Source organism: Pithys albifrons, chromosome 1 (genome assembly GCF_047495875.1).
Source record: "Pithys albifrons albifrons isolate INPA30051 chromosome 1, PitAlb_v1, whole genome shotgun sequence".
NCBI classification, from domain to species: Eukaryota; Metazoa; Chordata; class Aves; order Passeriformes; family Thamnophilidae; genus Pithys; species Pithys albifrons.
Window position 1 is genome coordinate 122,319,471 of NC_092458.1, and position 27,199 is coordinate 122,346,669.

General features: G+C 42.9%; 1 protein-coding gene and 1 long non-coding RNA gene across 2 annotated transcripts; one reads left to right on the forward strand and one right to left on the reverse strand.

Annotated features, from left to right (window-relative positions):
* Positions 1 to 1,809: 1,809 nt before the first annotated feature.
* LOC139677043 (uncharacterized) lies at positions 1,810 to 4,772 on the reverse strand. The gene is made up of 2 exons (XR_011698765.1): positions 4,448 to 4,772; positions 1,810 to 4,332 (listed from the first exon to the last, which is right to left on the reverse strand). It is a non-coding gene; the product is annotated as an uncharacterized lncRNA (long non-coding RNA).
* On the forward strand, positions 4,409 to 26,707 carry TMPRSS2 (transmembrane serine protease 2). Its single transcript, XM_071566591.1, has 15 exons — positions 4,409 to 4,923; positions 10,832 to 10,992; positions 12,129 to 12,199; positions 13,047 to 13,242; positions 13,552 to 13,635; positions 15,122 to 15,241; positions 16,467 to 16,596; positions 18,009 to 18,119; positions 18,967 to 19,010; positions 20,130 to 20,304; positions 21,830 to 22,005; positions 23,030 to 23,125; positions 23,814 to 23,956; positions 24,522 to 24,674; positions 24,854 to 26,707. The coding sequence occupies exons 3-15, from the start codon at positions 12,185 to 12,187 to the stop codon at positions 24,863 to 24,865; spliced, it is 1,455 nt and encodes a 484-aa protein (XP_071422692.1). The 5' UTR covers positions 4,409 to 4,923; positions 10,832 to 10,992; positions 12,129 to 12,184; the 3' UTR covers positions 24,866 to 26,707.
* The last annotated feature ends 492 nt before the right edge of the window (positions 26,708 to 27,199 follow it).

Below are 27,199 nucleotides of genomic sequence, written 5' to 3' on the forward strand. Positions count from 1 at the left end.
ACCTGGTTTAATTGGCTGAGTAGTTTGGATTTATGGCTGCTTTGTGTTACAAGTGCAAGATAGAGCTTAGCTACCAGATAGGTGAAAAAGACCCCAAATATCAGGGGAAAAAAGTACAATAAATGAAAGTTGTCATTCAACTTCTGTCACAAGAATAGGATTATTTTAGTGTGGGTAACAGGTCAAATTTGTAGGTCAGATTCTGTTCTGATGTAGAAAAATGCAGCTGTATTTGTGACACACCCAGAAAAATCCAGCAAAGAGCAGTATTTGAACTTTTATTCTCTCTTGTCATAAAATAACAGAGAAGAAACCCGTTGAAACAACACGCATCTAAATGAAAGGGAAGGTCACTTATTATTCCCGACAGCTTTTCTCTCTGGGGGACAGCAAAGAATTTCGTAACTCTGAGACTTTGTCTCTATACTAGAAAGCTAAACTGGGAAGAAAAAGGAAAAAGAAAGCAAAAAAATTGAGAATCAAGAAAAGTCTGGGCAATATTCTGGGTTTCCATCTGTGAGAGGCTTGAAACTCCTAAAATAGTTTCTGAAAGGCTGGGAAAGAAGTGAGAAGGGACACACCTTTCTAATCTGCAGGGCATGAGACCCTCTTTTAGTTTGCAGATAACAGGGTAATTGGTTTAAGGAGTTGTGTTTTTTCAGCATATTTAGTTAATGCCGTAACAAAGGACTACCTTTGCTTCATTCAACAGTTAGAATAAAAAAAGAGATTATGTTTGAAGATGTCTGCCCATTTATCTTGATTTTCAAATATACCTGCAGCAGGTAAATTAATGTGTGTGTATTCATGGTAATACCAGCCAGATGGAAACGTACTTCCAAAGTCAACATACATTTAGTTTAGGCTTAGTTATTAAATGACTAATTATGTTCCCAGGTTTGATGTAGTTTTATGGGTGAGTGCACACCTGTAGTGTCTGTCATAAAGTGTCAAGCACAGAAATCTCTTTCATGCTACTGAGGGACGAAAAAAAATGTATAGAGAACAGCATTATTTGAATATTGCTGGGGTTCCCCCCCCTCCCCGCCAATTGTGGGCTTTATCACCGCATTTCCCTGGAGATAGCTCTAATTGTGGTTCTATTGGAATGGTAAAAGGAAGTCTTACACTGAAACCCAGTGTCAAGGGCCAGCTCACCCTGATGTGCTTTGAGTAAAGTACTCTGGTGGTTTTGTTTAGGAAGACCTTATCTCCCACTGCCCAGGGTGGGGGTTTGATTAGACACATGAAACACAAGCAAAAACCAGAACTACAGTGGAGCATACGACACTTTGGACATTTACTGAGTGGGAAATGAACCATGGTGACAAAGTGCCCCCAGAGACAAAGAGAATTATGATAAAAGGCCTTATTTCAATCTTCAGCATACTCACCAGGGGAAGCAGAGGGACAGGTACCAATCCCTTCCCTCTCATGACCAATGACAGGACTGGAGGAAAAGGCATGAAGCTGAGTCGGGGCGGTTTAGGTTGGACATCAGGAAAGGGTTTTTGACCCAGATGGTGGTTGAGCACTGGAACAGGCTCTTCAGGGCAGTGGTCACAGCACCAAGCCTGCCTGAGTTCAAGATGCATTTGGACAACACTCTCATGCACATGGGTGGGTTTTTGGGGTGTCCTGTGTAGGGCTAAGTGTTGGATTCAATGATCCTGATGCATCTATTCCAACTCAGCATAGTTGTGATTCTCTAAATAGGTGGGCAGAGCTACCTTACAGAATAGGGTAAAGAAGGTGTCATAGGAAACCAAAGGTATCACGTGGTTGGATGTACAATGGGAGGTGACGCCAGACACTTAAAAACATCAGTTTATTCATCAGTTTATTCATTCAGATGCTTAGCACCAGCTTATAGAAAGGTTAATTTGCATACCTGTGAAAAACGAAAGAAAACATCATTCCCCTTCATAAATACGGAGGAGGAAGTGGCTTGCCAAACATTTAACTATCAATATTTAAGTGAGATTAAGGTGTTTGGAGTAAGTGCTGAGATGAGCAGCTTTAGTCTGAGGCATGTAGAACCTCTTCAACACCCTGAATTCTGGGCATTGAACCCTGGGCTACCCAGCAAGGGCACATCTCTCTCCAGGAGACAACTGCTTGCCCCTCCCAAACCAGGCAGTCACTCCGAAAAACCTGCCCTGATCTGTCCTTCAGAGATTGCTTATAATCCATTAATAAAATGAGTACTCAGCATCCTGCCCTGCAAAAGCCATGATTAAAACACAGTTAACAGTGCCACGAACTCAGTCTTCGAAGAGGAGACAAGCTGAACAGACCCGACAGCTTCTGCTGCCAAGAGGAGGCAATGTACCCCTCCCCACCTCTGCTGCCGCTGCTCCGGCTCTCCCGTTCCTTTGACCTTTGTTAGCAAGCCGAGTTAACCTTGGGGAATATTAACCCAGGTTCAAAAAAAAAAAAAGAAAGGAAAAAAAAGCTTTTACTACGTTAGAGATCTGAGAGGCCAACTCTTTAGTGAGTCGGGAAAGGAGCGAATAAACGAGGAAAAGAGGGTGGGAATACACTGTTCACTAACCAGCTCAGCCCTCTCTGAGAAGAAAAGGTGTTAACAGGGGTAATCAGCGACCTGTTGGCTTATGTCCAGATCTTCAAGTCTAACTAAGCAGAGCGCCATTCATTTTAAGCGAGCTCCACTCAGTCTCCCCCACGGCACGTTTGATGGTGTTTCTCAGCGCTCAAAGCAATGCCGGGTCCTCGTAAAGGGTTTAAAACTTTCCTGGCACAGAGTATCTGTTCCCTGCTACCGTGTCCTTCTGACCAGTTTTGTTCATAACACCTGAATTGATGTAGTACCTTAGAAGTGGCTGAATACAGACAACAGGAACCAGCCTACATTTTTTGTATCTCCTTTTCTCTTTATCGGTAGCCAGTGTGCAAGACATTTGGACTAATCTAAAGGGAGCTCTAGAGTATTCTAAGCTCAAAAGAAATACCTTTTTGAAATACATATTGTTCGGTATCCTAATAACTAAGAAAGCTTTGTTTTCAGAGAGGAATTAAACACCATCACTACACAGAAGTATATAACCTCTGACTTTCAAAGAAAAAAAAAGTGAATTTAAAAAAAAAAAAGTTCAGGTTCTCCTGAACAGACCTTGAGAGATTTCTTCTTGTGGCCATGATGCCAAGTGACAATTTGCAGAACCATTTCCCTCTATCTTGGTAAGGAAACTTGACAGGAAAACTTCATGACCAGGTACCCCGCTTCAAACCCAAAATCTACGCTCTGAAGGCCACTGAGAGAGTTACTGCAGATTAAAGACAAGGACATGCCACACAGGTGGGCACGTTAGAGAGCCACAGAAGGTGACAATGCAGCGCATTTTGGTTGTGACTTGGGGTGATTTTATATTTTACACTTCAAATGAAATTTGAGGTCCAGTTCCTGCCACTGAATCCGTACTGGAAAATTATCAAATCTCACTGATTCCTTCTGGGAATGCATGAGTGGAAAAAGTCCTACAAACGGTGCAGCTGGAAACCCTAAGCTAACTTTTAAAGCCAATACTCCTGATTTTTTTTTGTACTAAGGGGTCTGAGGGTCCATTAGTTCTCTTTGAACACACACATAGAGCTGGAAAAATACTGAAGGTATGATCTTCTTGGTGCACTTGATGTAATTCCTTGATATGCATTTGAAAATATAAACAAACCCCAGACACTTATCATGCCAAACTTGTGTACTTTGCCTTATCTGTAGTCTCCATGCAGAGTTGTAAAGCACAGCGTGCAGCAATACTGGAGCTCATTTGGAGCTGTTACTAAGAGTGAGTGGAATTTCTTCATTTGCCGACTTACTTTTCCAGTACTACTCTTGAAGTTTTGGGATATAAGTGGTGAAGTGGTGTGGTTTCTTCTTCTTTCTTTCTTTTTTATTTTTTTTCCCTGTGGAGCTCAGCTTTGGCAACGAAAAAACTTCACTCATTGTATCACAGAATCATAGAACGTGCCGAGTTGGAAGGGAACCACCAGGATCATAGAGTCCAACCCTTAATCCTGCACAGGACCCTGAGAATCCCACCATGTACCTGAGAGCTTTGTCCAAACACTTCTTGAACTCAGGCAGGCTTGGTGCTGTGACCACCTCCTGGGGAGCCTGTTCCAGTGCTCAACCACCCTTTAGGTGAAAAACTTTCCGGATCTCCAACCTAAACCTTCCTCGACTCAGCTTTATGCCGTTTCCTCGAGTCCTGACAGTGGTCAGTAGTTCTGCTTCACAGGAGTTACCACAAGTCACCAACGCCACCACTGAGACCGCAGTAATTTTCCAGAGTGCCCCGTTATTAAATGGCCCTAAAAAAAGCCAAAGAAAACGGAAGTCATTTCCCTGGGCCGGTATCCTAACGAGCAATATTTTATCAGGCACTGACCTGCCCTGTTCAGGGAAGCGTTGTGACTGCTTAGTTACCTGAGACGGAGGCCAACAGGGGCCGATGAGCGAGTTAGAAAAAGGAAAAAGCCGGAGTCCCTTGGTTGGAACAGCAAAAGGCAAACCCGGGATAGCACCGGAATCTCACAGCGGGAGGGGGCACCGCCTCCCCTCCCCCTCGGGGTGTCCCTTTGCTTCCGTCCGTGGGAGGAGGAGGAGGGCTGTGGGGAGGAAGAGAGGGAGCCCTGGGGGTCGGGAAGAGCATCCTGTGCCCCTCCGCGGGGCCGGTGGTCCCCGTGGGTGCGGCCGCGGCCGCGGGGCCATCGAGGCGAGCAGCGCCCTGCGCTCCCTCGTCCCCGCCCGCCGCGGGAGGAAGGGGCCGGGCGGCGCATCCACCTGCGGGCACCTGCCCTCTTCCCCGCACGGTGACTCCTCCCCGGCCGCAGCGGCTGCTCCCGACTCCGTACGCCGCGTTCCATCCCGTCCCGTCCCGCTCCGGCGGGGGGCAGCCCCAGGTAAGCGCGGTCCCTTCGCCTCGCACGGTGCTGGTTCCGGAGAGCCGAGTGGGGCCACCTGGGGCCGGGCGGCTCCCGAGGGCCGGAGAAGGGAGAGGGGAGGAATCGCCATCCCGGCCGCTCCGAGCGGCGCCTGTTTGGGGCTTTTGAATTAAGGAATTTCGGCTTTGCTTCGCGGGGATGCGGAGGGATCACGACGGCGGCTGGAAACCCCCGTCCCGCGGGCGTGGGAGGCGCTGGGTGATAAAAAAGCGAGGGGGGACGTGGCTCGCCCCTCTCGCCGGTGTTCCCCGCTGCTTTCCCCGGTCGCCCCCGCTCTGCAGCCGGTTCCTCCACTGGGAGATGCAGGGCGATAAAGTTGCGCTTCCCCTCGGGCAGGTGTGTAAGGGAAGCCGGGAGCTAAGCTCGCCCGGAGGAGGTGGATGGGTGCTGTGAGTTCAGTGAACAACCCGGCCCGAGCAGTACAGGGGGAAGGTGCGGAGGGCTCCGCGCACCTCTCCGGGTGGGGCTTGTCCGTGTCTTGCCGTGGTGATGAAGGGCAAGAGATGGGGCAACTTTCTCAAGGTCACCGAGCGAGCAGTCGGTCACAGGGAGAGTAAATCAGAACAACATTTTGTTCTGGGGCCTCTTCAGCATGTACTAGTGCCGCCACTGGTTCGGTTTCCTGCAAAAGGGATTTGGGAAGACCACTGAGCCTTTGCCCTAATTATCCCTGTTTGCCCTGAGTGAAATGACTCTACTGCCTGTAGTGCTTTACATTTTGGAAGGATGACTTTTGGAGGAGCCCTATCACTGAAACTTCTGGGCCAAAGCTTTGCAAGGTGAAATCAACCCAACCCCACACATTTCCTCGAGTGGCTTTATGTTCATAGTTTACCTGGCCCTCGGATTTCAACCTCAAGTTCCCGGGTGGGTGCGAGTGTCAGGGAATTTAAGGGGCCCTTCTCACATTGAGCCTTTGTCCCGAGTATCCTTGTTTGCCCTGAGTAAAGGGACACTAATGCCTGTAGTGCTTCAGAAGGAGGCGAGGGAAGCAGCTTGGATGATTTACAGGATTAGGTGAAGGTAGAGTTTTGGAGTGTTTTAGACTTTTTCAGTAATCAGTGAGGGAAATTATTGCAGCTGTGGCTGTTACCTGTAGGTATCAACATAAATGTAAAGCCAAAAGACAGGTGGAGTAAGGTGTCAAAGTAGCACTTAAAATATCTTTTTTCCTTTTTTTTTTTAATTCTCGTTTTAGTCTTAAACTGTTGAAATTAAACTGGTTCATAGGATAGTCAGCCTACAGCAGATCTGTCATGGCAACCTAGCCTGAGAATGGAAGTAAGTTGAAACTATGTTCCTGGATGTTGATGGAAAAACAAAGTGACTCATTATTCATAGACTCACAGAATATGCTGAGTTGGAAGGGACCCATCAGAATCATCAAGTCCAGCTCCTGGCCCTGCACAGGACATCCCAAGAATCCCACCATGTGCCTGAGAGTGTTGTCCAAATGCATCTTGAGCTCTGTCAGGCTTGGGGCTCTGATTACTGCCCTGGGGATCCTGTTCCAGTGCCCAACCACCCTCTGGGTGAAAAACCCTTTCCTGATTCTAGGATGCTGGTCAAAATATTTCTTTTGGAGTTACCATTCCAGAATATAGGAGCTTTTCCTCCTGTGGTCATCCAGGCTTGGTCTGCACCGAGTAGTTCCAATGCCATGGTGGTAGATCAGCAGTGTCCCAAGATACTGCAGCAGGTACTTCCACCACATCTTTGATGCCTGGATCCTGAAACCTGTTTATGACAACAGGAGCCTCCCCATGGAGTGAACTCAAACCTCCTGCCAGCAGATTTGCTTTTCATTTTTGTCTGCCACAGATGCATTAAAAGTGGTTTGCAGCTCCTCAGGATCTGTAGGTCACAGGTTGAAAATAGCTGACCTGGGCAGATACCTAAATAAGTCTGATTTGTTAACATTGTTGGGTTTTATTTTTTTACAGAGTGGATAGCTAGTGCTACCATATTCATACAATATTCATTTGCAACTCGAATATGGTAAACAAGTAATCTTGAGAGGTTTTATGAAGATAATAAGCAAATATCCTTCTGCCGGAAACTTATTTGTTTCTGCTATGGAAAAAGGGCAGAGGCAGACCTGGGGTTGTGTAGGGGAAGTAAGAATCCAAATGCCAAGCTGGCTTTTGCTGCATCCTCCAGCTCCTCCTGTGATCTGGTGGTGGGTGCTGTGGTTTGCAGTTGTTGCCTGACCAGTAGGTCCATCTCCTACCATGAGAGCACATCTGATTCTTCTGGGCTCTTGGTTGTTTCTATTTCAGAAATTACTGGTTTTGTTGGGTTTTCTGTCACTCATCATTCACTCAGCCAGGCAACAGCATTTCAGCCTCCTTCCCCACCCCACCGTTCCTAACAATGGGACAAGATGTACTTGTGGTAGGCTGAGTTTCATGGCAATGTCTGTTTTCAAAGAAGACAAATAGATGATTGTTTGTAGTACAAATATGGCAACCCTCTAACTGCTTAGAAACTGCTGCACTCAGAAATTTTTAATGCCTTCTTTTTTTGCATATAGAAGTAGAATTAATCTTGGTTTCCTGGCCTCAGAAATACTGCTGTGGACTTCACTGAGCAGCTGCTGCTGATAGTGCTTATCAAGAGGCACTTTTTTGACACCTATTGATAAGTGCATTGTGCAGTATAATGACATTTCCAGAACTAATCTAGAATAGCTTCAAACCTATTTCTTAGGAACTGTGAGAATGCTGAGGTTTTATTTGTGGCAACCTTTCATATAAATATTTACACAGTCTCCTGTAGTTCTCTGGAAGATGTGATGTTACTGTGTAGACACACTGAGTAGAGATCACCTCTGTGGAGTTGGTTTGCTGAAGGGCCAGGACATTGGAAGAACATGATTTGGATGACTTTGGGATGGATATTCAGTCAATTTGTCTTTGATTCCTTCCACAAGATAATTTTTCACCTGTTGAGTAAATTACAGTCACTTTTTTTTAATCATCAAAATAAAAATATTAAGTACTACTTCCTGAAGAAGTGTTGAGGAAGTCATGTTAATGAGATGAAAAACCTTAATTAGTTCCTTTCCTTTTTCATTCATAACTGGATTTTTTTAACCTTTCAATACTTCATTTGCAGGTTGTGATAATTTTTAGTACTAATTGTTAAATAGGAGGCTTGACTATCTTTCTTTCCACTTGTCCAGGTTACAAAAGCAGGAATTGTTCTGCTCTGTGAAACCATAATGAAAATGCATCTGGAATTACCTTCTTGCTTGTTTTTTCCCCTCTTATTTTTTTTATTGCCCCTCTAATATTTCCTCCCAGCCATCATATCATGGTTATATTGTGTTTATGGTTATGCTACCGAAACTACTTGGTGGTCATAAACCAGTTGGGAATAAGAAAAAAATGAAAGCATATTTCCTTTCTAGCATCATCAGCACCGTAATTTGTTGGCTTGCCCTTTTTTAAAGTTGAGCTTTGCACTGAAATTGTTCCTTTGTTATCTTAATGAGTTTTGCCAGTTTATTCATTTGCACATACTGGAAAAAAGGGAATTTTTTTATGTGACACACTGTGTTAGTCAGGCTCATGTGGCGTGTTAGGATACTTTTGTGCTTCCACCTTTTAGAAGATGAACTTCATTCATTGGGCTTTTGACTGTTCTGTCCTCTCCCATCTTTCTTGTTTGCATGTGGTTGCTTTTATGTAGGTCTAACTGAAGAACTAGTTTGATTTTTTTTTTTTTTGCTTCTTGTTTACTTTTAATTGTTGATACCTATCATGGAGCTTAGCAAACAACTAATGTTGTTTCTGTTTCAGGAAGTAGCACAAAATATGTATTGAAACAATATGTAAATGAAGGACGTGAACTGTTGCCAATTTAACTGTGTCTTCTTTGGCCAAGTGGAATTCGCAGTGTTGAATTAGGACACCTGGAGGTCCTTATTGCATCCTATTGACTCAGGCATGGAAACAACCTATAGTGATCTTCATATAAAAGCTTGTGGAAACCAATTAACTGTTGCAACATAGTGTGTACTAAGGAAGTACCGTTATTATTTTGTTGCATGAAGAACCAGGGTAAAGGCAGCAGGTCGGGTTTCATTGGCAAAATTGTGGTTAATCCTTTAGGGTTTCTTTGCCTTCATTCTTTCTGTTGTCTCTTTGGGATATTGGCTCCTGGCTAGTGAAGGACAGAGGCTGTAGGAAGGAGCCATGACGTGATGGTGCTGTAAGGAGGCAAAAGTGGTGTCTTTCCTCTGCCCAAAAGTCACCAGCTGAGGGGTTTAGGAGGATGTTGTGGTGACCACTTTCTGCTGAGCACCACAACTCTGTGCTTGGTGCTTTTCTTGTTTAGGGTTTCACTGTGGGAGGGAGGAGGACAAGCCTGCGGTGTCTAGACAGTTTATATTGTATGAAGTAGTATGTTAACAAATGAAGGACAACTCTACTGAAGCTTTTACTGATGTGCAGAAACTCATAGAAAGACTAAAATAAAATGAATGTTTTTAAGTTTTGTTTTGTTTTTTGTTTTGACAACTTTTACTGGAAATTATGATGTGTTTTTTTTAATCTTAATGATCCATGACACAACATTAATGTTAACACTCCTAAGGCCTATGTGAGAAGCTCAGATACTTCAAGTAGTAGCTGCCAGCTGTGAGGCAGCCCATTTTCCTGTATTCATCAGTATACTGGGTCAATGATGGCTTTTTACTCTCCTTATCTCCTGTCATTAGAAACAGTAGCTTTATTTCTATACTTTCAGAGTTACCAAAGAAAAACCACGTGCAGTTTTGTACCTTCTGTGTTACTGGAGGTCCAAGTGGTGGTTTTGCTCCATCCATACTGCAGTAAGTTTTTGAAATTCAGGGGCTCAACTGCATATGATGGACAGGTCCTCTTCATTATTTGGGTTTATTTTTCCCAAAGCTAGAAGGTGATAGCAAGCTGAGCTGCAAACCTCTGGCACTCTGGGCCCTGTTTCTTACACCCTGAATCCTCTTTTGGGGGGAACTCCTTCCCTGTTTCTTTGCCTGGGATCTCTAGAAGTTTGTTTCTTCAGATGTACCCAGAAAAATGCCATGATAGCCCAGCAGACATCAGGAGGAATGACTGGCAGTGGATAGCTGTGCATTCCCACTAAACTCTTCTGCATCAGAGTGGGTTTATGATACCTTTACGTGGAGTCTATTTAAATTTATCTGGTGTGTGAGGTGAGTTAAAGGCTGAAGTATTGGACTGAGATAAGACAGACCGGTCTCTTCCAGCTCTGTGGTTGTTGGGATGGAGGGTGTTAGACAGGTCAGTTTGTTTCTCCATGACCCAGCTTCCTTATCTGAGAAGTTGTTGCAGTTCTCTTGATGTATTTGGAAAACATTTTGAAGTGTGAGAGTGATGTGTGCTTAAAGGAAACTAGATTGTATCATTATTGGATGCTACACATTGATTTTTGCCTTAAACATTTGCAAACTAACAGATTTGGTTTCATCTGTTTGTTTTTTTTTTCATGGAATACCATGGAAATTTTAATTTACCTCTGACTTCCCTGTATTTTGTGGTGTGATAACTGTTACTAATCAGAAGCTGGATGGGAAATAGATTAACAAGTACTAAATTGGGAGTGATGGTTTAAAGCTAGTTAAGCAAGAGAGATACTTTTTCCCTCAGTTCATTTAGGAAAACACCCAAACCAATCCCCCCCAAAAATACCAAAAAGAGAGAGGAATACTCTTACCTGTCAATGTGCAAAGCCTTTCAAATGGTAATGTAAAAAATATTTGGGTTTTTTTTTCTGGTCGTAGTACCTACTGACTTATCTCAGAATCACCACTGTATGCTATCAGTAAACTTCCTAATCCTTTTTTTCCTCTCCTTTTCAGAGAACAAGGAACAAAAATATCTTCCTGCAACTTGTTAATTGTCCTCTAAGTCTGGGCAGAGCTTCTCTTCCTGACTCCTGTGAAGAGCTGGGTAAGAATGGATGCGACATAAAGCCCAGCAGAATTCCTGAAGCCTTAGTCACCAGTCTGATGGACTTACTGTAAGTAGGAGTAAGACTTGTTTCTCACCTGTCTGCCCTGCAAATAAATTCAGTGGTGCATTATTTACATTTTTTGTTATCACTAATAGGCAAATACCAGTATCAACTTTCCTAAACTGTCACAAAATATTGACACGCTCGAGGTGCCAGGCTGCTGTAGAAATCTGCTTTAAAGACATTTGCAGTTCAGTTTTGGGCAAGATGGCAACTTGGTAGAGGTTCTAAAAAATAACCTGTACTTTGGGCTGAATTATGCTGTATCTTAATGCAACTGCTGTGTGCCTGGGTGCAGGGTTCTCCTCTGCAAGCCGGAGAAAGGGATTTCTCAGTGCATGGCTGAGGCTTTTTTCATGTGGAGTAACATGAGAGGATTCAGTAGATTCCAATATTTATTAAAATGATAGCTTGTGGAGGTCTATAACTGCCTGTTCTAGTACTGCACCAGCAAACATTTTATGTTTCTCATGTCCGTGCTAATCGGTGGTGTTACTTAACATTAATGTTTAACTTTAAAATAAACTATTGCATGCTTGAAACATCAGACACAGCTCTTCTCTTTTACTCTGTTTTCAAAACTTTATGTTGATGTGGCATGTTGTTTCCCTGCTCTGCTTCTCTCTCCTTTCTGTGTGGTAGCTACAAGACACAACCCAGAGAACAATACCTAAAAGTGAAAAAAATGTGGCTTGTGGGACTGTGAGCCATCATCAAATGAGTTGAATTTGTGTGTCCTGGTGCTTTGCTCATGTTCTTGTTTCATAAACCTCAGAGTGTGTTACATGAGTAAGTGTTGAAAGAGGCAGGAGGACCTGAACTTGGTACTGACACCATGTGGGTTGTTGCCAGGATATTCTTTAACAGTGAGAGTGAGCACTGACTTAACCTCCTCGGTTGGTGTGGTGCTCGTGTTAATGAATAGTTGCCACTGTATAATCCTCAGGGTGGTATTGTGAGATTGCTGAGATCTGATTTCATGCTCCACCTTAATTTGTACCCTCTCTTCAAATACTTCCGTTTAGTTGTGTTTTGGTTCTTTCCCTCTCCAGATCTGGCTTTTCTCCAAAGGAAAAACTAACAAGAAAGGTGGACAAAACTTCTAGTTGTGATTGTTTTCTGTTCTTTGTGATTTTGTATAGGTTCATGCTTTACTTCCAAACACTTGAATTGTGTCTGTACTGTTGACAAAGGAAAGATGACCTCTACTGTAGTAAGTAAACAAAATGTTCACAATACTCCTCTCTGACTTCTTTTTTTCTTTTAGTGATGTTTTATTTCTTTATAAGTAACAGCCTATTGAGTAATGTACTGATTAACAAGTCTTTTAAAACATGGAATATTTGTTGTGTTTTCCTCAAAAAGGGAAAGAGACACTGTTAGGCAGGTGTAAGAGGCTTGAATTAGCTAACACTTCAAGTGCCCAGCAATGCTTTTAGGAGAGATTTACGCTTTTAAAGCTTATTTTGGTGGGATAGATTAGAATAGTTTCTAACTAGTTCCTAAAGCTCTTCCCAGATAAATGTTTCATGACCTGTTGTAGGCCAGTGTGTTTCAGAAACAGCTTAGATATACCTGGTGTTGTCACAGGACAAAATGGGGTGGTAAGCATTTATCCTAGACCTGGACAAAGGCTGTTGATACTTGTCAGCATTTCTTTCTGTGGCAGTGCTGCCCAAAGCTGTCCTTGCTGTTTATTTCTACCCTGTCAGATGTTCCAGTGGAAGCGTTTGTGCAGCCAGCTTGGAGGGCTGGGCTCAAGGATACCCCCTAGCCTGAGTTACTTTGAATCAGGAGACTGATCTTGTCATAGATTTTCCTCACTGTGTGTTATTTTTATTATTCAAAGAGCGATTAGGCATGTGCTGTAAATCTCTTCCTCCATGTAAACTGGAGTCACTAGTAAGTCTCTGTGTGTGGGGTGTGTTTCTGCACTGGCAGAGTTACTGAGTTAAGGTTCTGAATGTGAATGGCTTTTGAAAGTTACTTTGTCCTAATCGCTGCCTTGCCTCTTGTTTTTCATTTTCTCCTGTTTCCTTCCCCTCAACATCATCATTTAGGGTCCACCGCCATACTACGAGAACCATGGCTTTCAGGCAGAACACGTCTATCCTGCCCAGCAGGCAGTGGGTGCTAATCCATATCCACAGTACTTCTCCACAAACGCTCCCTCAGTGCCAACCTATGTCCCAAGGGTTCACACCCAGCAGTCCACTAGGCCAGTAGCACGTTCGTCTGGGAGAACGTGTGCATCGAGTAAGTTTTATTGGGATTTCTTCCAGTTTCAGGCTTAAGGTCTTTCAAAGTAAGATAAAGAAAAAGGGATCTTCCCTTCCAGCTCGTGCATTGAAGGAGCCACCTCCCTGTGGATGAAGAAGTGATAGGTGACTGGGATGCTGGTGTAACTGGACAGGAGAATGGGTGATTTGAAGGAAGGATGGTGGAATGGAGAAAAGTTGTCTCATAAAAAATGTCTGATTTTAATGACAGGAAAATAAAGTGCTGCTGGATGGAAATTGCCTATTTGTGAGCTAATTTCTCTTTTTCTCCTTTCTCTCATTTCAGGTTTAAGGAAAGCTGTAATAATATTATTATCTATTTTAATAGTAATTTGTTGTGCAATTGCTGCTTTCTTCATCTGGTATTTTGGTAAGTTTTTGTTGTTGCTGTTTCTTTTGTTTTGAATGAAAAGATGCATTAAACTTTTAAAGTTAGAAATATACATCCTCATCTTCCATTTAATGCCAAATTAAGGACAGGCGAGTCTTTGTCACTTATCTCCTCAGAGATGAATTAATGTTTTTCCTTCCTAATGGCTCAGTTTTGTTTGTGGGTTGATTTTTTTCCTTTCTTGTTAATGAACAGTGCTGCTGTCTCTTTCCTTCCCCTTCATCAAGTAAATATGTTTTTGATGTTAAGCAATGACAACTGTTTGACTTTCCAGGAGGTGCTTATTTTCAGGTGGCTCCTCTGGAAAGCTTCATTTTGTCTGGCAAGAGCTGGTGCGGGAGGGTTTGAGCTGTTAGTAAAGAGTAGTTCCACCTCTGGCAAGGGTTTTTGCATTGAAGGATAGCTGGCAAGTAACTGTGCATGGCCAACACATTCAGTGTTGTAATTCCTTGGAGACATCACTGTGGGGCATCACAAACAGAACCCTGTTCCAAATTTAAACTTCACTTAATTTTAAGTGAAGGATGGAGATTGTAATAAATTTGTATACCTTTAACTGCAAGAGTGTGAACAGTGAAGATATGTTTTGTTAGGTAAAATGGGATCCCTCTTGGAGCAGAGATCATTTATATCCATTTATTTGTTTCTGTGAGGCTTTTGTTTTGAAAGTGTGTAAACATTGCACAAGTCCAGCCCGTCTCACCACTGTGAGCCCTTCAGTGGATGATACATTCACCCTGGAAGACATCCACAACTGGGGGTGACTGAGCTCTTAAGCTGGGCTGGAACAATTCTGTTCAGCTTAGGTGAAGTTTGCCTTGCGCTATCTTAATTTCCCTTTCAATGAAAGCCTCTTGTCATAGGAAGTTAAAAACCAATTTGCTCAGTTTTTAAGAGCCTCTCTGTTCTGTGCAGCCAAAGAAGAAGAGAGATCTAATTGAAGGTGTCACTGATCATTGTGTTGGGGTTAGACTAGATGATGTTTAAAGGTCCCTTCCAACCCAAACTATCCTCTGATTCCAAGAGAGTTCATGTAGAACTACTAGGATGACACTCTGTGTTCTTAGATGTGTTTTTTTACTCACTTTGATTTATGCAGGGGGAGTGTAATCTTGTTTTAAATGACAGCAAAAGTATATAATTAGAGCACCCACTTTCTTCCTCCTTAAAGTGTTATGCTTTGTCAGTCTAAAGCTGACTCCTTTTTGACAACTTAATGATGCTTATTCAGAGGAGGCCAGTGGCCAAAGTCCAGTCAGCTGATTCAGTGACTTAATCTGACAAGTGATGTAAAGGGCAGAGCAATACCTACTGTTGTGTCAGCCTGGCTTTCCTCCCAGCTCTAACTGAAGAGCCCTTTCGGATGTGTTGCACTATCCACGTGGAGTACTTGAGAGCTGGCAGCGGGCACCTGAGGCTCCACTGACGTTCAGCCTCATGGCTGTGTTTCCCTTTATCCCTGCAGTAGAGAATCATTGCCTGGGCTCCCTGATCGAGTGTGGATCTTCAGGAGTGTGCATGTCTCCCTCTCAGTGGTGTGATGGAGTGAGTGACTGCCCCAACGGGGAGGATGAAACCCGCTGTGGTGAGTCACGGCCTCAGGGGACTGGGGAAGTTTTGAGCAACAGGGCCCTTTTAGACTACATTAGAGCTCTAAAATGGTTTAGGATGCTTGAGTGCTTTGGAAGGGGGTATATCTAGATAATTACTTTATTTCCACTCTGTTTGAAAAGCTGAAAGAAAGTGTCTGACTCCGGGGTTTGAGCCATCTTGACTTTGAATCAGTTTTAAAATACTACCTTTCGACTTGAACTGGGTTTGTAGAAAACCAAATATAACATTGTCCGTTGTCTCTGGAATGAACAGTCATTGTTGACTTCTCAGCAAACTTCAGATGATAACATAAACCTAGTGATCTTCAGTCAGACTTGTCTTGTTCCATGTATTTTGCATTCCTTGTTCTCCCCATAATTCTTCAACTACTTCATAACTCCTTTGTGTAAGAAAGCCTGGCCTGATCATTGTTTCCAACTGAAAAGATGCCAAGGGAAGCAAGAGAATGCAAAGCTGATGGTAGAAGGTGAACATCATTGGTTTGTAGATTCCAAAGGTGTGGTATCTTTTTTTTCTGGCACCTGTGTCATGCTGGAAAACTCCAGTTGTGCTCTTATTATTCCTCAGTGAACTTTTATTCAGCACATGCCTCATGCAGGGTTAGCATTTACTGGCATATGCTCTAAAGCTGTTCCTCTCCATTTGATGGAATAATGGGTTCCTGGAGAAGCCTGTTCAATCTGTTCTTTTGCTTGAGCTATTTTGCATTAAATTCCTGTACAAATAAATACATAATGGGGCATGGAATGCCAGAGCTAATTGCTCCATGTTACATTCTTGCTCTACAAATGCTTCTCTGAAGAAATTTTGTGTATTAAGATATAATATAATGTATATTAAAATATATGATTCTTTAGGTAAAAGATAAGAAAAGGTTGACTATTGTAATCCTTAATATGAAAGGGAATTTTGAGCATAAAAGCTGAAATGAGAAGAACATTTGCATTTTAAACCTGGTAGTTCTTTTAAAGTGCCTTACACAAAAAGAACTATTTCCATAGTTTCATTTCATTGCCATATTTCTGTCTCCTGGATATTTACTCAGAATTTGAGTAGAATGCAGCATTAAATTAACATAAGTTCATCCATAGAAGTCAATATTATGGGTAAGAATACTTTTATATAGAGAAAGAGCAGTAATATAGTATGTGATGTTCTTGGCTTCTTTTTTTTCCCCCTTTTTCCTTTTCTGGCAGTTAGACTTTTTGGACCAAATTTTATCCTGGAAGTTTATTCACCTCTCAGCAAATCCTGGTATCCTGTTTGTCAAGATGACTGGAATGATGACTATGGGAAGATTGCATGTAAAGACATGGGCTACAATGTGTAAGTCCAAACATCGTCAGCCTTTGCACATATATGGAGAGGTTAAAATTACTCTCCATTTTTGCAGACATGTGTCTGAGACACAAAGCAGTTGGCAAATCTAGTTCTTGTGAGCACATATGGGTCTGATTCTATCAATGAGGCTGTTGCAGAACCAAAAGAGATTGTTGCTCCAACAAGTAATGGGGTCTGGCACACATGGCATAGCCACTTGCTGTGGGGGCACCTGTACTCAACACATTCACTTACAACATACTTCCAGAGCTCTCTCAGATCATTGAAATGGCTCAATAACATCCAGTCTGACTTTACTTGTCATCACAAGTGTTACACAGAAAGCCTGGATCTTCAGAGGATACAATCCCAGCTCTGTGGAAGAAGAGGAGACTTAGGGGTGACCTACTTGCAGCCTGAAGTTGCATCTGAAGAGAGCCTACAAGAAACATGGAGAGGGACTTTTTACAAGAGCAGGTAGTGACAGGACAAGAGGGAATAGCTTTAAACTGAAAGAGAGGAGGTTTAGGTAAATATTAGGAAAAAATTCTTCCCTGTGAGGGTGGAGAGGCCCCAGCACAGCTGCCCAGAGAAGCTGTAGATGCCCCATCCTTGGAGGTGTCCAAGGCCAGGCTGGATGGACCTCTGAGCAACCTGGGCTGGTGGAAGGTGTCCCTGCCCATGGCAATAGGGTTCGAACTGGATGATCTTTGAGGTCCTTCCAACCCAGACCTTTCTATGGTTCTGTGATAAGATCACTGTAAATAACTGTGGCACTGAGTGTTGCCCACATTCTCCCCACATAAAGCCACAGCCTAAATTCCTCTATGGTTGAAATCTTTGATGCTGCCTCCCTTTGAAACAGTTGGAAAATACTGACTTCTGTTGCATGCAGCAGTGGAGTGAATTTTGGAGGCAGGCAGAACTTGTGTGTGCCCACCCTGCATTGTGGTGCTCTGAATGCAGGTCTCTGAACCAGCAGTATCCTCAGGAGTTCCAACTCCAGCCCAGCAGTAAGAAAACCTCAGCTAGAAAACCTGGCAGAAGAGCAACACTTGCTGCCCTTCTCGTTGTCCCACTGAAACATGGCTGTCACAATTTACTGCACCTGAACTTTGCTGTGCTATGCAAAAGAACATTCATTCCATATTTCCCTGTCACATGAGGCTCAGCATTTCTACTGTGCATGCTGGATAAAAATGTTATTTTAACCTAGTAACTGTTTGATGGGAAATGGAACTCAAGAGATGTTTAAAGAATCTGATTCTCTGACACTGTACTGCACCATCAGGGCTCTGTGTTTACTTAAAAATAAATGTTTTTAATGTTGTCATGTCAGAAGCTCCAGCTTGGCACAGGTTATTGTTACTTGTTTGAAAACTACTACTAAGGTTTATAATGGACTTTCTGTCTTGCAGGGATACATATTACTACAGTCGTGGAGTAGTACCTGAATTCAGCTTTAAAAGCTACATGAAGCTGAACACAAGTGCTGGGAATATAGACTTGTACAAAAAGCTGTACAGCAGGTATCTTTGCCTAATGCAAACTTCTTTCCTTTTATGAAGGGTCTGTTTAGCTTTTGTAAGAGGTGTAGGTTCTGCTTGCAGCTTAATGCAAGCACATCTCTCAGCAGGGATTGTTAGAGGGAGAGAGACTTCGGTTTTAATCTGATTGCACCAACTGCTCTCCATTCTCTTTAAAAACACGGCTGCCTTTTTTCCGTCAATCCTCTCATCTTTTAAAAGAAAAGATGTCCCACCCTGTTCTCTCCTTGCTGTCTAGAAGGTTACCATGTCAAAGGTAGTTATCTAAGGCTCTTTGTTCATCAGCAGGAATTTCTGTATGGTGACAGTAGCTAGAAGCTGTAACACATTCACAGCAACTGGTACAGCTTTTATTTTCAGTCACAAGAACACACAGCATGCAGAAATTGATCTTCCACTGTGGAAAGTATCATTTTTATTCTCATTAAACAACTCTGAGCTGTCTAGTTTCAAAACCTGCTGACTGCTGTGCCTGCAAGCTTCCTGCAGCTCCCTTGTTTAGATGCTTCTGCAACTACTTCATAAATCAGCTCAGCTTTTTCTCATGCTGTTCTTCATCTTGCTTCTTAATAGGCTACAAACCTTCTGTAGTGGTGTCTTCAGTCTTCCACATGACAGTTTTGGTGAATGCAAGAAATAGGGAAGGCCAGATGGTTGCTGGTGGGGTAGCTGGAGAAAGTGAAGAAGAAGGGAACCCTCAGTGGGAGGATGAGGCTGAAGGCAGGGCACATAACTGGAAAGGGTAGAAAGCAGCTGGAGGGTGGACTTTTCTCACAATTTCCTTCACTGTGTGCCTAAGATCCTGTTTGGTTTTTTATTTCTCTTGCAGTGATTCCTGTTCCTCAGGAAATGTGGTTTCTCTGCGCTGCATAGGTAAGTCACTGTGGTTTTCACACTTCTGCTGGTTCATGCTTTGAAATGCTCTGCTCAATCCTTTTGAATCTGCATAAATACCTGCTGTCTTTGGATGGGCAAGTGATTTAACTCTGGTTCCCAAGTTTCAAAAGGTTCAGTTTAAAGGGCAGGGTGGGAGAGGAGACAAGGAGAATGTTGGATCCCCAGTTGCTTTGGTCTTTGCTGCCACTAGTTCCTGTAAATGACTTGCCTGTGGTGAAGCTCCATGTCCCTCACCTGGAGCCATGGTGGGATGTTTGTGCCTCTCCAGCAGGCAGCCATCAGGCAGGCAGTGCCTTCTTGGTGGTGATGGCTGTCCTGAGGAGTCTGCTGGCTGTTGGCTGCTTTGAGGCACAACACAAAGTCACAGAATGTGCCAAGTTGGAAGGGATCCACAAGGATCATTAAGTTCATCCCTTGACCCTGCACAGGACCATCCCCAGGAGTCACACCATGGGCCTGAGAGTATCATCCAAACACTCCTTGAGCTCTCTAAGGCTTGGTGCTGTGCCCACTGCCCTGGGGAGCCTGTTCAATGCCCGACCACCCTCTGGGGAAGAACCTTTTTCTAATATCTAACCCAAACCTGCCCTGACACAACTTCAGGCCATTCCCTCAGGTCCTGTCACTGATCCCCATGGAGCAGGGATCAGAGTCTGCCCCTCCTCTGACCCTCCCAAGGAAGTTGTAACTGCAGTGAGGTCTCCCCTCAGTCTCCTCCTCTCCAGGCTGAACACACCAAGTGCCCTCAGCTGCTCCTCACACAATTCCCCTCCAGGCCCTTCCCCATCTTTGTTGCCCTCTAATGGTTTAAAATCTTTCTTACACTGAGGTCACCAAAACTTGTGTGTGTCTCACCAGAGATGCTTGAAAGGTGTAATGAATCTCTGGTTTATAATTTATGGTGAACCAAGGGCAGCAGCTGCCAAATGATGTTTTCAATTTGATGGGTGTTTGCTCTTTGGGAGACTTGGGATCTCAGTATCAGGACAGGAGCCTGAGCTGTGGTGTATCCAACACCAGTAGAGCAGATGGAGAATCCATCTTCCAAGTCATTCTAACTAACACCTGTGTGTGTGTGTGTGATCAACTCCTCAGAGTGTGGGCTGTCCACCAAGAGCGTGAACATCATGAACAGGATCGTGGGTGGCAGTGGGGCCGTGCTGGGGCAGTGGCCCTGGCAGGTCAGCCTGCACGTGGAGGGCACCCACGTCTGCGGGGGCTCCATCATCACCCGCCAGTGGATCGTGACGGCGGCACACTGCGTGGAAGGGTCAGTCCCACCCCTCTTTCCACTCTCCATTTCCCTTGCTTTGGGCTGAAAGGCACAACTTTCTCCAAGTCTCCCAGTCTTCTGCTTTATAACTCACATGCAGGTGTGAGGTACAGCTTTTTGAGTAGCAGTGTGAGCTTGAAGAATTAAGGCAAAATTTGTGCTGAAAGAGGCTGGCTGCAGATCATCTGTCTGCTTTATACAGGAAGAAAGCCTTATTTTATGTGTTAAAAGAGGGAATGAATTTGGATGGTGGTGTTGGACACTGAATTGAAAATGTAAATTCAAGGCACTAAAATTAACACCAGACAGTACAATGTTTTCATGAAGATGTTGAATTAAACTGTGAAACAAACCCAGAGAAAATGGAAAGAAAAAATCCCCAAGCCTCAAATATCGCACTGCTGTAGATACCATCAATTTAAAGATAACTGTACCATTTATTTCCTCATATCTTCATGCCACAGGGTAGTAAAGTCCAAGTCAGTATTAAATGTAGATTTATACCTAACCAAGGAGCACTTTACGTGGCCATCAACAAGAAAAATAGCTGGTGCTTTGTACATTTTTAACTTGCAAAGGAGAGTTGAGGGTGCTGTGGTACCTTGTGTACAGTGACAGAATATGTTTAAAAGGTGGCTGCTTCCCACAGAGCAAAACATTTTGGTTGGCTGGATCACAGTCTGAGGCTAAGGCAAGGAAAAATATCTTTGTCCTTAACCTTGAGAAAGGAATGCAAGTGTTTATTTTTGTGTGGTGATCTTATCCCTGCTTTGTTGTGTGATTTGAGCTCTGTAGTATGCAAAAGCTTTGGGAATGACAACCAAGCTGTAACTGGCACAAACCTGGTTTTCAGTCTTGGTTTGGTTGTTTTTGGAGGTGGGATGACTTGCAGGCACTGCTGCCTTGGCAGTTCTCATGGAAGGAGTTTTAACACTTGTGGGAAATTTTCTATTGAGCATTTGTAAATTGTGCTGGAGCATAAGAAGCTACTTAAATTGCACTGAGCAATCATGCTTACTGTTAAATAAAACACCACCACCAAACCCAAGACAAAAAAACCCCTGGTATTTTCAAGATAGGGAATTTCCTCACTAGATCGTGTTTTCACTAGTTCTGGTTTCTGCTGCCCTGTGTGCTTTGGGTAGAACATGTGAGTGATAGCACTGACATGTGAGACCTCAGAAATAACTGCTTGATCCCCTCAGCCATGGAAATCAATAGACTTCAGTGTTGCAGTCTCAGCCTTAATTTGTTGTGCTGAGTGACATCAGGGGATGGATAGTGATACTTAACCCCTTTTGAAGATTTTTTGGATATATTTATGAAATTATAGTCAAGCTTTCCTAAAGCTGGATGACTTGCAATTTGTTTATTTTATTCTTCAGAAATGGTAGTCAAATGCATTTGCATTCTTGGTCAGACGTACATTTGACTACAATTCCTGAAGACAGTACTTTAGAAGGTCATAATCTATGTCTTGTTACCACAGAAGAAAACTTTCTTATCTTTCTTTTTTCCTCAGACGATTTTCTGACCCACACATCTGGAGGGTTTATGCTGGGATTCTCAATCAGGATGAGATGTTCTTTAGAAGTGGATACAGAGTACACAAGATTATTTCCCATCCAGATTATGACACAGATTCTAAAGACAATGATGTTGCCCTTATGAAGTTGGAGTCACCACTGAGTTTCACTGGTATGTATTTTTCTCTTCTTAATGCAAAAATCCAGTAGCAATGAGCTTGTCATTTAAAACTTCTGAATTGCATCAGGAAATCACAGCAGGTACTTACGGGAAGAACACAAAATGTGGGTAGAGACAACGTAGAGACAGAATAGAGGTAAGCAACTGAGGACACAGCCTCTGATTTCCTAAGTAGGATTTATTTAAATCTGTTACATGGACAGGGAGATTGGGCTCATCTCAATAATGTACTTTTTCCTCAGAGTGGTGCTTAAGTATTGCTACTGCTGTATGTGCAGTGGTGGAGCAGCTGATTAGTTCCTAAATCAAGTTAGGTCAAATGGTGGTCAAAAAACCCAATCCTAGAACTAAATGTGGTAAGAAGTTCCTTTCATAAATGTAGAGGTAGGTTGTTTGTAAGCAAGGAGTACAAAATAAAGGACAGATGGTTATTTAACTTGAAGTGCTTTTAATATACAGGCCCTTTGTATTTCAGTGCATCAGTTTAAATACTAGAAGTACTCTGGAAAGGATTTTCTTCTGCTGAGAGCAGGAAGAGTGTCTGTTTTACCAGGTTTTTGTGCTGCACACTTATTGTGTCCATATAGGCACTGAATCCTGCGTGCATTGAAATGATTTTCAGCAGAATTTTGCAAAGAGAATGCAGAGCTGTCAGAAGTTTTTCTTCTCAGTCCTCTACTGACCAGAAGAGCTGGTATTAATTGTTCTAAGTTAGCCTGATGAATTGAGCTAGAACCATTAATTGTGCTTGGTCCTCACTTTGAGATGAAGATTAGGCAGATTTGAGGTGAAGATTAGGTGAGTTTGAGGTGAAGATTAGGTAGTCCTCAGGGAAAGGGCAGCTGGTAAACTTTCTGCTGCTGCCTGCATTGCACAGGGCTGCTCACCTGCAAGGAAGGTAAAGTACAGAGAGAATATGTGGTCTGTGAGTGGTGCTGCTGCTATTTCATATTCATTTATTTTGAATTATGTCTTCACACCTGGGATTACAGATGCTGCTCTGTCTGTTTTGCAGAAACTGTACGGCCAGTTTGTCTGCCTAACCCGGGAATGATGTTCCAGCCTAATCAGCAGTGCTGGATATCAGGGTGGGGAGCAGAGTACCAAGGAGGTAAACAGTGCTTCTGGAATGTTTTGGCCTTCTACATAAACTAGTCCTTTTCAGCCTACAAATAATGATTTCATAGCTTGATTTCGCAGTTTAGCCCAGACCTGTTGACACAGTATCTTATTACCCATATTACAGTCCCCAGTATTTACCCAGGGCATTCTCAAAGCAAGTTGTGATCTCTTGTATTCAGCAGATTGAAAAGGACCCTCAAATCACTACTGGGGGCCAGAAATACTCACCCAGCAAACAATTCTGTGCCCCTGCCAGCAGGGCCACCTCTTCTGTAACAGGGATTGGCATGTGCCAAACCAGTCCTGTGGAGGTGGGAAAGGGCAGGAGCCTGTCATTTCCCCCACATTGGGCTAAAATAACATGATGCAAGTAAATTTGTGAGAATGGAAAAGGGAGCAAAAGTTTTTTCAGTGTGGAAAGATACTGGGTGGGAAGAGGAGTATTGGGGAAGTTGAGCCCTGAATATAGGAATTGGTGACAGCTGGTGCTGGACCATGAAACTGGGGAGCTCTTTTTCACCTCTTGCAGGCTCCCTACATCTTAAATGTCCATCTTGCTGCTTCTAGTAAGTTTATTTCATCTTGGACAGTCATGGCTGCTGAGATTTGGAATAGCAACATAATATGATGCTTATTCTAATTTTATCTTTGTATCTTTTTGCATATTTCAATTTCAGGTAAAACATCAAATAACCTGAATTACGTTGCGGTGCCCTTAATAGAACGTTCCAGATGTAATTCTGTCTATATCTATAATGGCATGATTTTGCCTACAATGATCTGTGCTGGAGATCTAGCAGGAGGAATTGATTCCTGTCAGGTAATTGTTCATAATTAGTACCTAATAATGGTCTGATTATTTTTGTGGTCTCTATCTCTCATACAAACAAATCCTATGCCCCCCCCCAAAAATTAAAAATTGGCGTTATGTTTGTTGGGCTTCTGGTTCCTTTGGTGGTGCATCCTTTTAAAAGCTTTTGTTTCATCTTTTGAATGGCTGCCAGTGCTGAGTTCTCACTAAATGCTCAAAGAGGGTGAGGCAGTTCTTATTAATGCTTCAAGGATGGTTTGTTATCTGGTACTTGAAAGTGATCAAATGCTTTTCATAATCACAGCATTATTATCATTATTATGTTATTAATCACAGAATTATGCTTATGAACAGTCAATAATGCAGATCTTACTTAGGGCTCTGGGCAAATGGTTTTCATCCCTGTTACAAGCAGACATTATTTGGTACCAAAATTGCCATCACATTTTGTTTTAGTGACTCCCTAAAATGCTGATTAGCATTTTTTTGAAACTTAACCTGTATTCCTGAAGGGAAATGGCTTGTGTCTCTTCTGGTGGCCAGGTCACTAACTAAATGCTTGTGTTCTGTGCAGGGTGACAGTGGAGGCCCACTGGTGACTAACAAAAACTCTGTGTGGTGGCTGGTTGGAGATACCAGCTGGGGAACTGGCTGTGCTACTCCCAATAAGCCTGGAGTGTACGGGAACATGACTGTGTTTACAGATTGGATTTATAGAAATATGCAGGTAAAATATTTGGGTGCATTTTGATAATTTTTATATGTCCCAAGTCCTGAAACATGATTTTAATTTTAAAATTAAATAGGTAAATGTGGCTTGTCTGATAATTAAGCTGTTCTGTTGGGAAGCATCCAAGTAATTGATAAGACACAACTTAAACCTTTTTTGTTTCGTCTTTTAAACAGGCAAACAGATGACAACGATGTCTGTCCCTGCTGATCAATATTTCTGAGGACAAGAATAAATGAAGCCATGGGTGCCTGGAATATTTATTCAATTTGCAATTGATTTTTTTTTCTCTTTGAATTTTCTTTTTAAAGACAACATGAAGGATTGCACACTTGGTTCTGTGCTGGCTACAGTGACTGATCTTAATCAGTGAAGGACTATCACAATGAGCACCTTTCTTCTCCTTGTGGTGCCTGGCAGAAAGTCATTCTGTCAACTGCTTGCTGAAATGCCTCTTTTTAGTTGAGTAACTTTCACTTGATAATCAGGTACAGGTTTATAATAGCAATTTAAATCACAATTTAAATCATAATTTAAGATTTTTGTAGCAGGATGCTGAGACAGTTTAGTAGTCTTCTAAATTAAATGTAAAATAATGTGAATGTTGAATCTCTGAGCTGCTGGTTGGCAATTTGAAAAAGAATGAATGTTTTTTTTAGTATAGAATCATAGAATAGTTTGAGTAGGAAGGGTCCTCAAAGATCATCCAGTTCCAACTCCCCTGCCCTGGACAGGGACACCTTCCACTAGTCCAGGTTGCTCCAAACCCCTTCCAACCTGGCCTTGGACACTTCCAGGGATGGGGCAGCCACAGTTTCTCTGGACAAGCTGTGCCAGGGCCTCATTTCCCTCACAAGGAAGAATTTCTTCCTAAAATCTAATCTAAAGCTGCCTTTTTTCAGTCTGATATCCCTACCCCTTGTCCGGTCACTACATGCCCTTGTTCAAAGTCCCTCTTCAGCTCTCTTGTAGTCCCCTCTGGGTACTGGAAGTCTCTGAGGTCTCCCTGAAGCCTTCTCTTCTCCAGGCTGAAGAACCCTAGCCTGTCCTCATAGCAGAGGTGCTCCAGCCCTCAGACCACCTTCATGGCCTCCTCTGGACTTGCTCCAACAGGTCCATGTTGGGGATCCCAGAGCTGGATACAGCGCACTCCCAGCACTCCCAGTGTCAGGAGAGCAGACTAGAGGGTGAGGAGTACATATGAAAGGAATTTTTCATGCACTATAATAGAGGCACAAGATAAAAAAACTAAATAACTATATTCAGGTAGTTAAAAATCCTCAGGATCTCAACACAGCAGTCCCCCAAGTCAGTTTGTTCAAAGTGGGACCACTCTGACTGCCTCAGTCATTAACGTGCTGTTCTGCCCTAAGCTGCTCTGAACCCAAAAAGGGCAAAACCTGCCGTCACTCTCAATGTAGACTATGGAGAGGGATGTAAGGTGTGGAGAGGGATGAAACATATGCAGAGGGATGTAAGGCATGGACAGGGATGTAAGGCATGGACAGGGATGTAAGGTATGGACAGGGATGCTCGGAGGTGTAGCAGGAAGTGATAAGTGAGTTGTCCCAGTGACAGGCTGTGCACATTGAGACTGACTCTTTGAACCTGCTGTGAAAGGCAAAGGGCAAACTTTTTCAGCAAGGTTGTGCTGCAAGACCTCGGGTTGCAGACACACAGGCAAAGACTGGATGTTTTTTTACAAAGAAACTCAAATCTGCGTTTCTGCATAACCAGATGAACTACCTCATTTATTAAATTTGGCTTCTTAAGTCCTTAAAGCTCTCCTTTATGTATCTGCCTATATGTTTGTAGCAAAACAATTAATACCTGAGTGCCACCTCAACTAGGATTTTTAAAATAATTTATAATCATAGTACAGAGGATCAAAAAGCCATATCAAGTCACTTTGTTAAGAAGGTTAAATTGATATTCAATGAAAAATGACTCCACTAGTCCTGTTTTCTCTTTTGGTACTGAAATGTAATTATCTTACGTGTAAACACTGCACCAAATAAATTTTTTTTTTTACAAATAGTTTTTCTTAGTAGTGCTTTATATCTGTTTGCTTGGGCTTTTTTGGAAGCAGTTGCTGGATTCAGTGTCTGAAGTACTCTGGGAATTTGGTTAAAAACCAAACCCAAACAAACAATAGAAAAACAACTGGAGGGTGATCCAAGAGATTGCTTTAATTCAAATATTTTCAGGTCCTTGAACAAACCCAGGGAAAGAGAGCTGGCTGTCTTGGAATGTTGAATTTCTGTGGTGGCTGGGTCTGATGGGATCGCACTTGACTTGTGAAATTGAATTATATAAGGAAGTTCAGCCTACAGGCAGTGGCTTGAGGGAGTCACACCCTATTTTGTTACCACATCTCACACTGCCTCGAGCAATGTGTACCTGCCTCTCTTCTCTAGGTGTGAGATAGGTGTTTTCAATAGCACATGTGCATCAAGGGCACCTTGGATACCATGAGTTAGTCAATGAGTTTAAAGTACTTTCAAACCAGAAATTAAACAAAT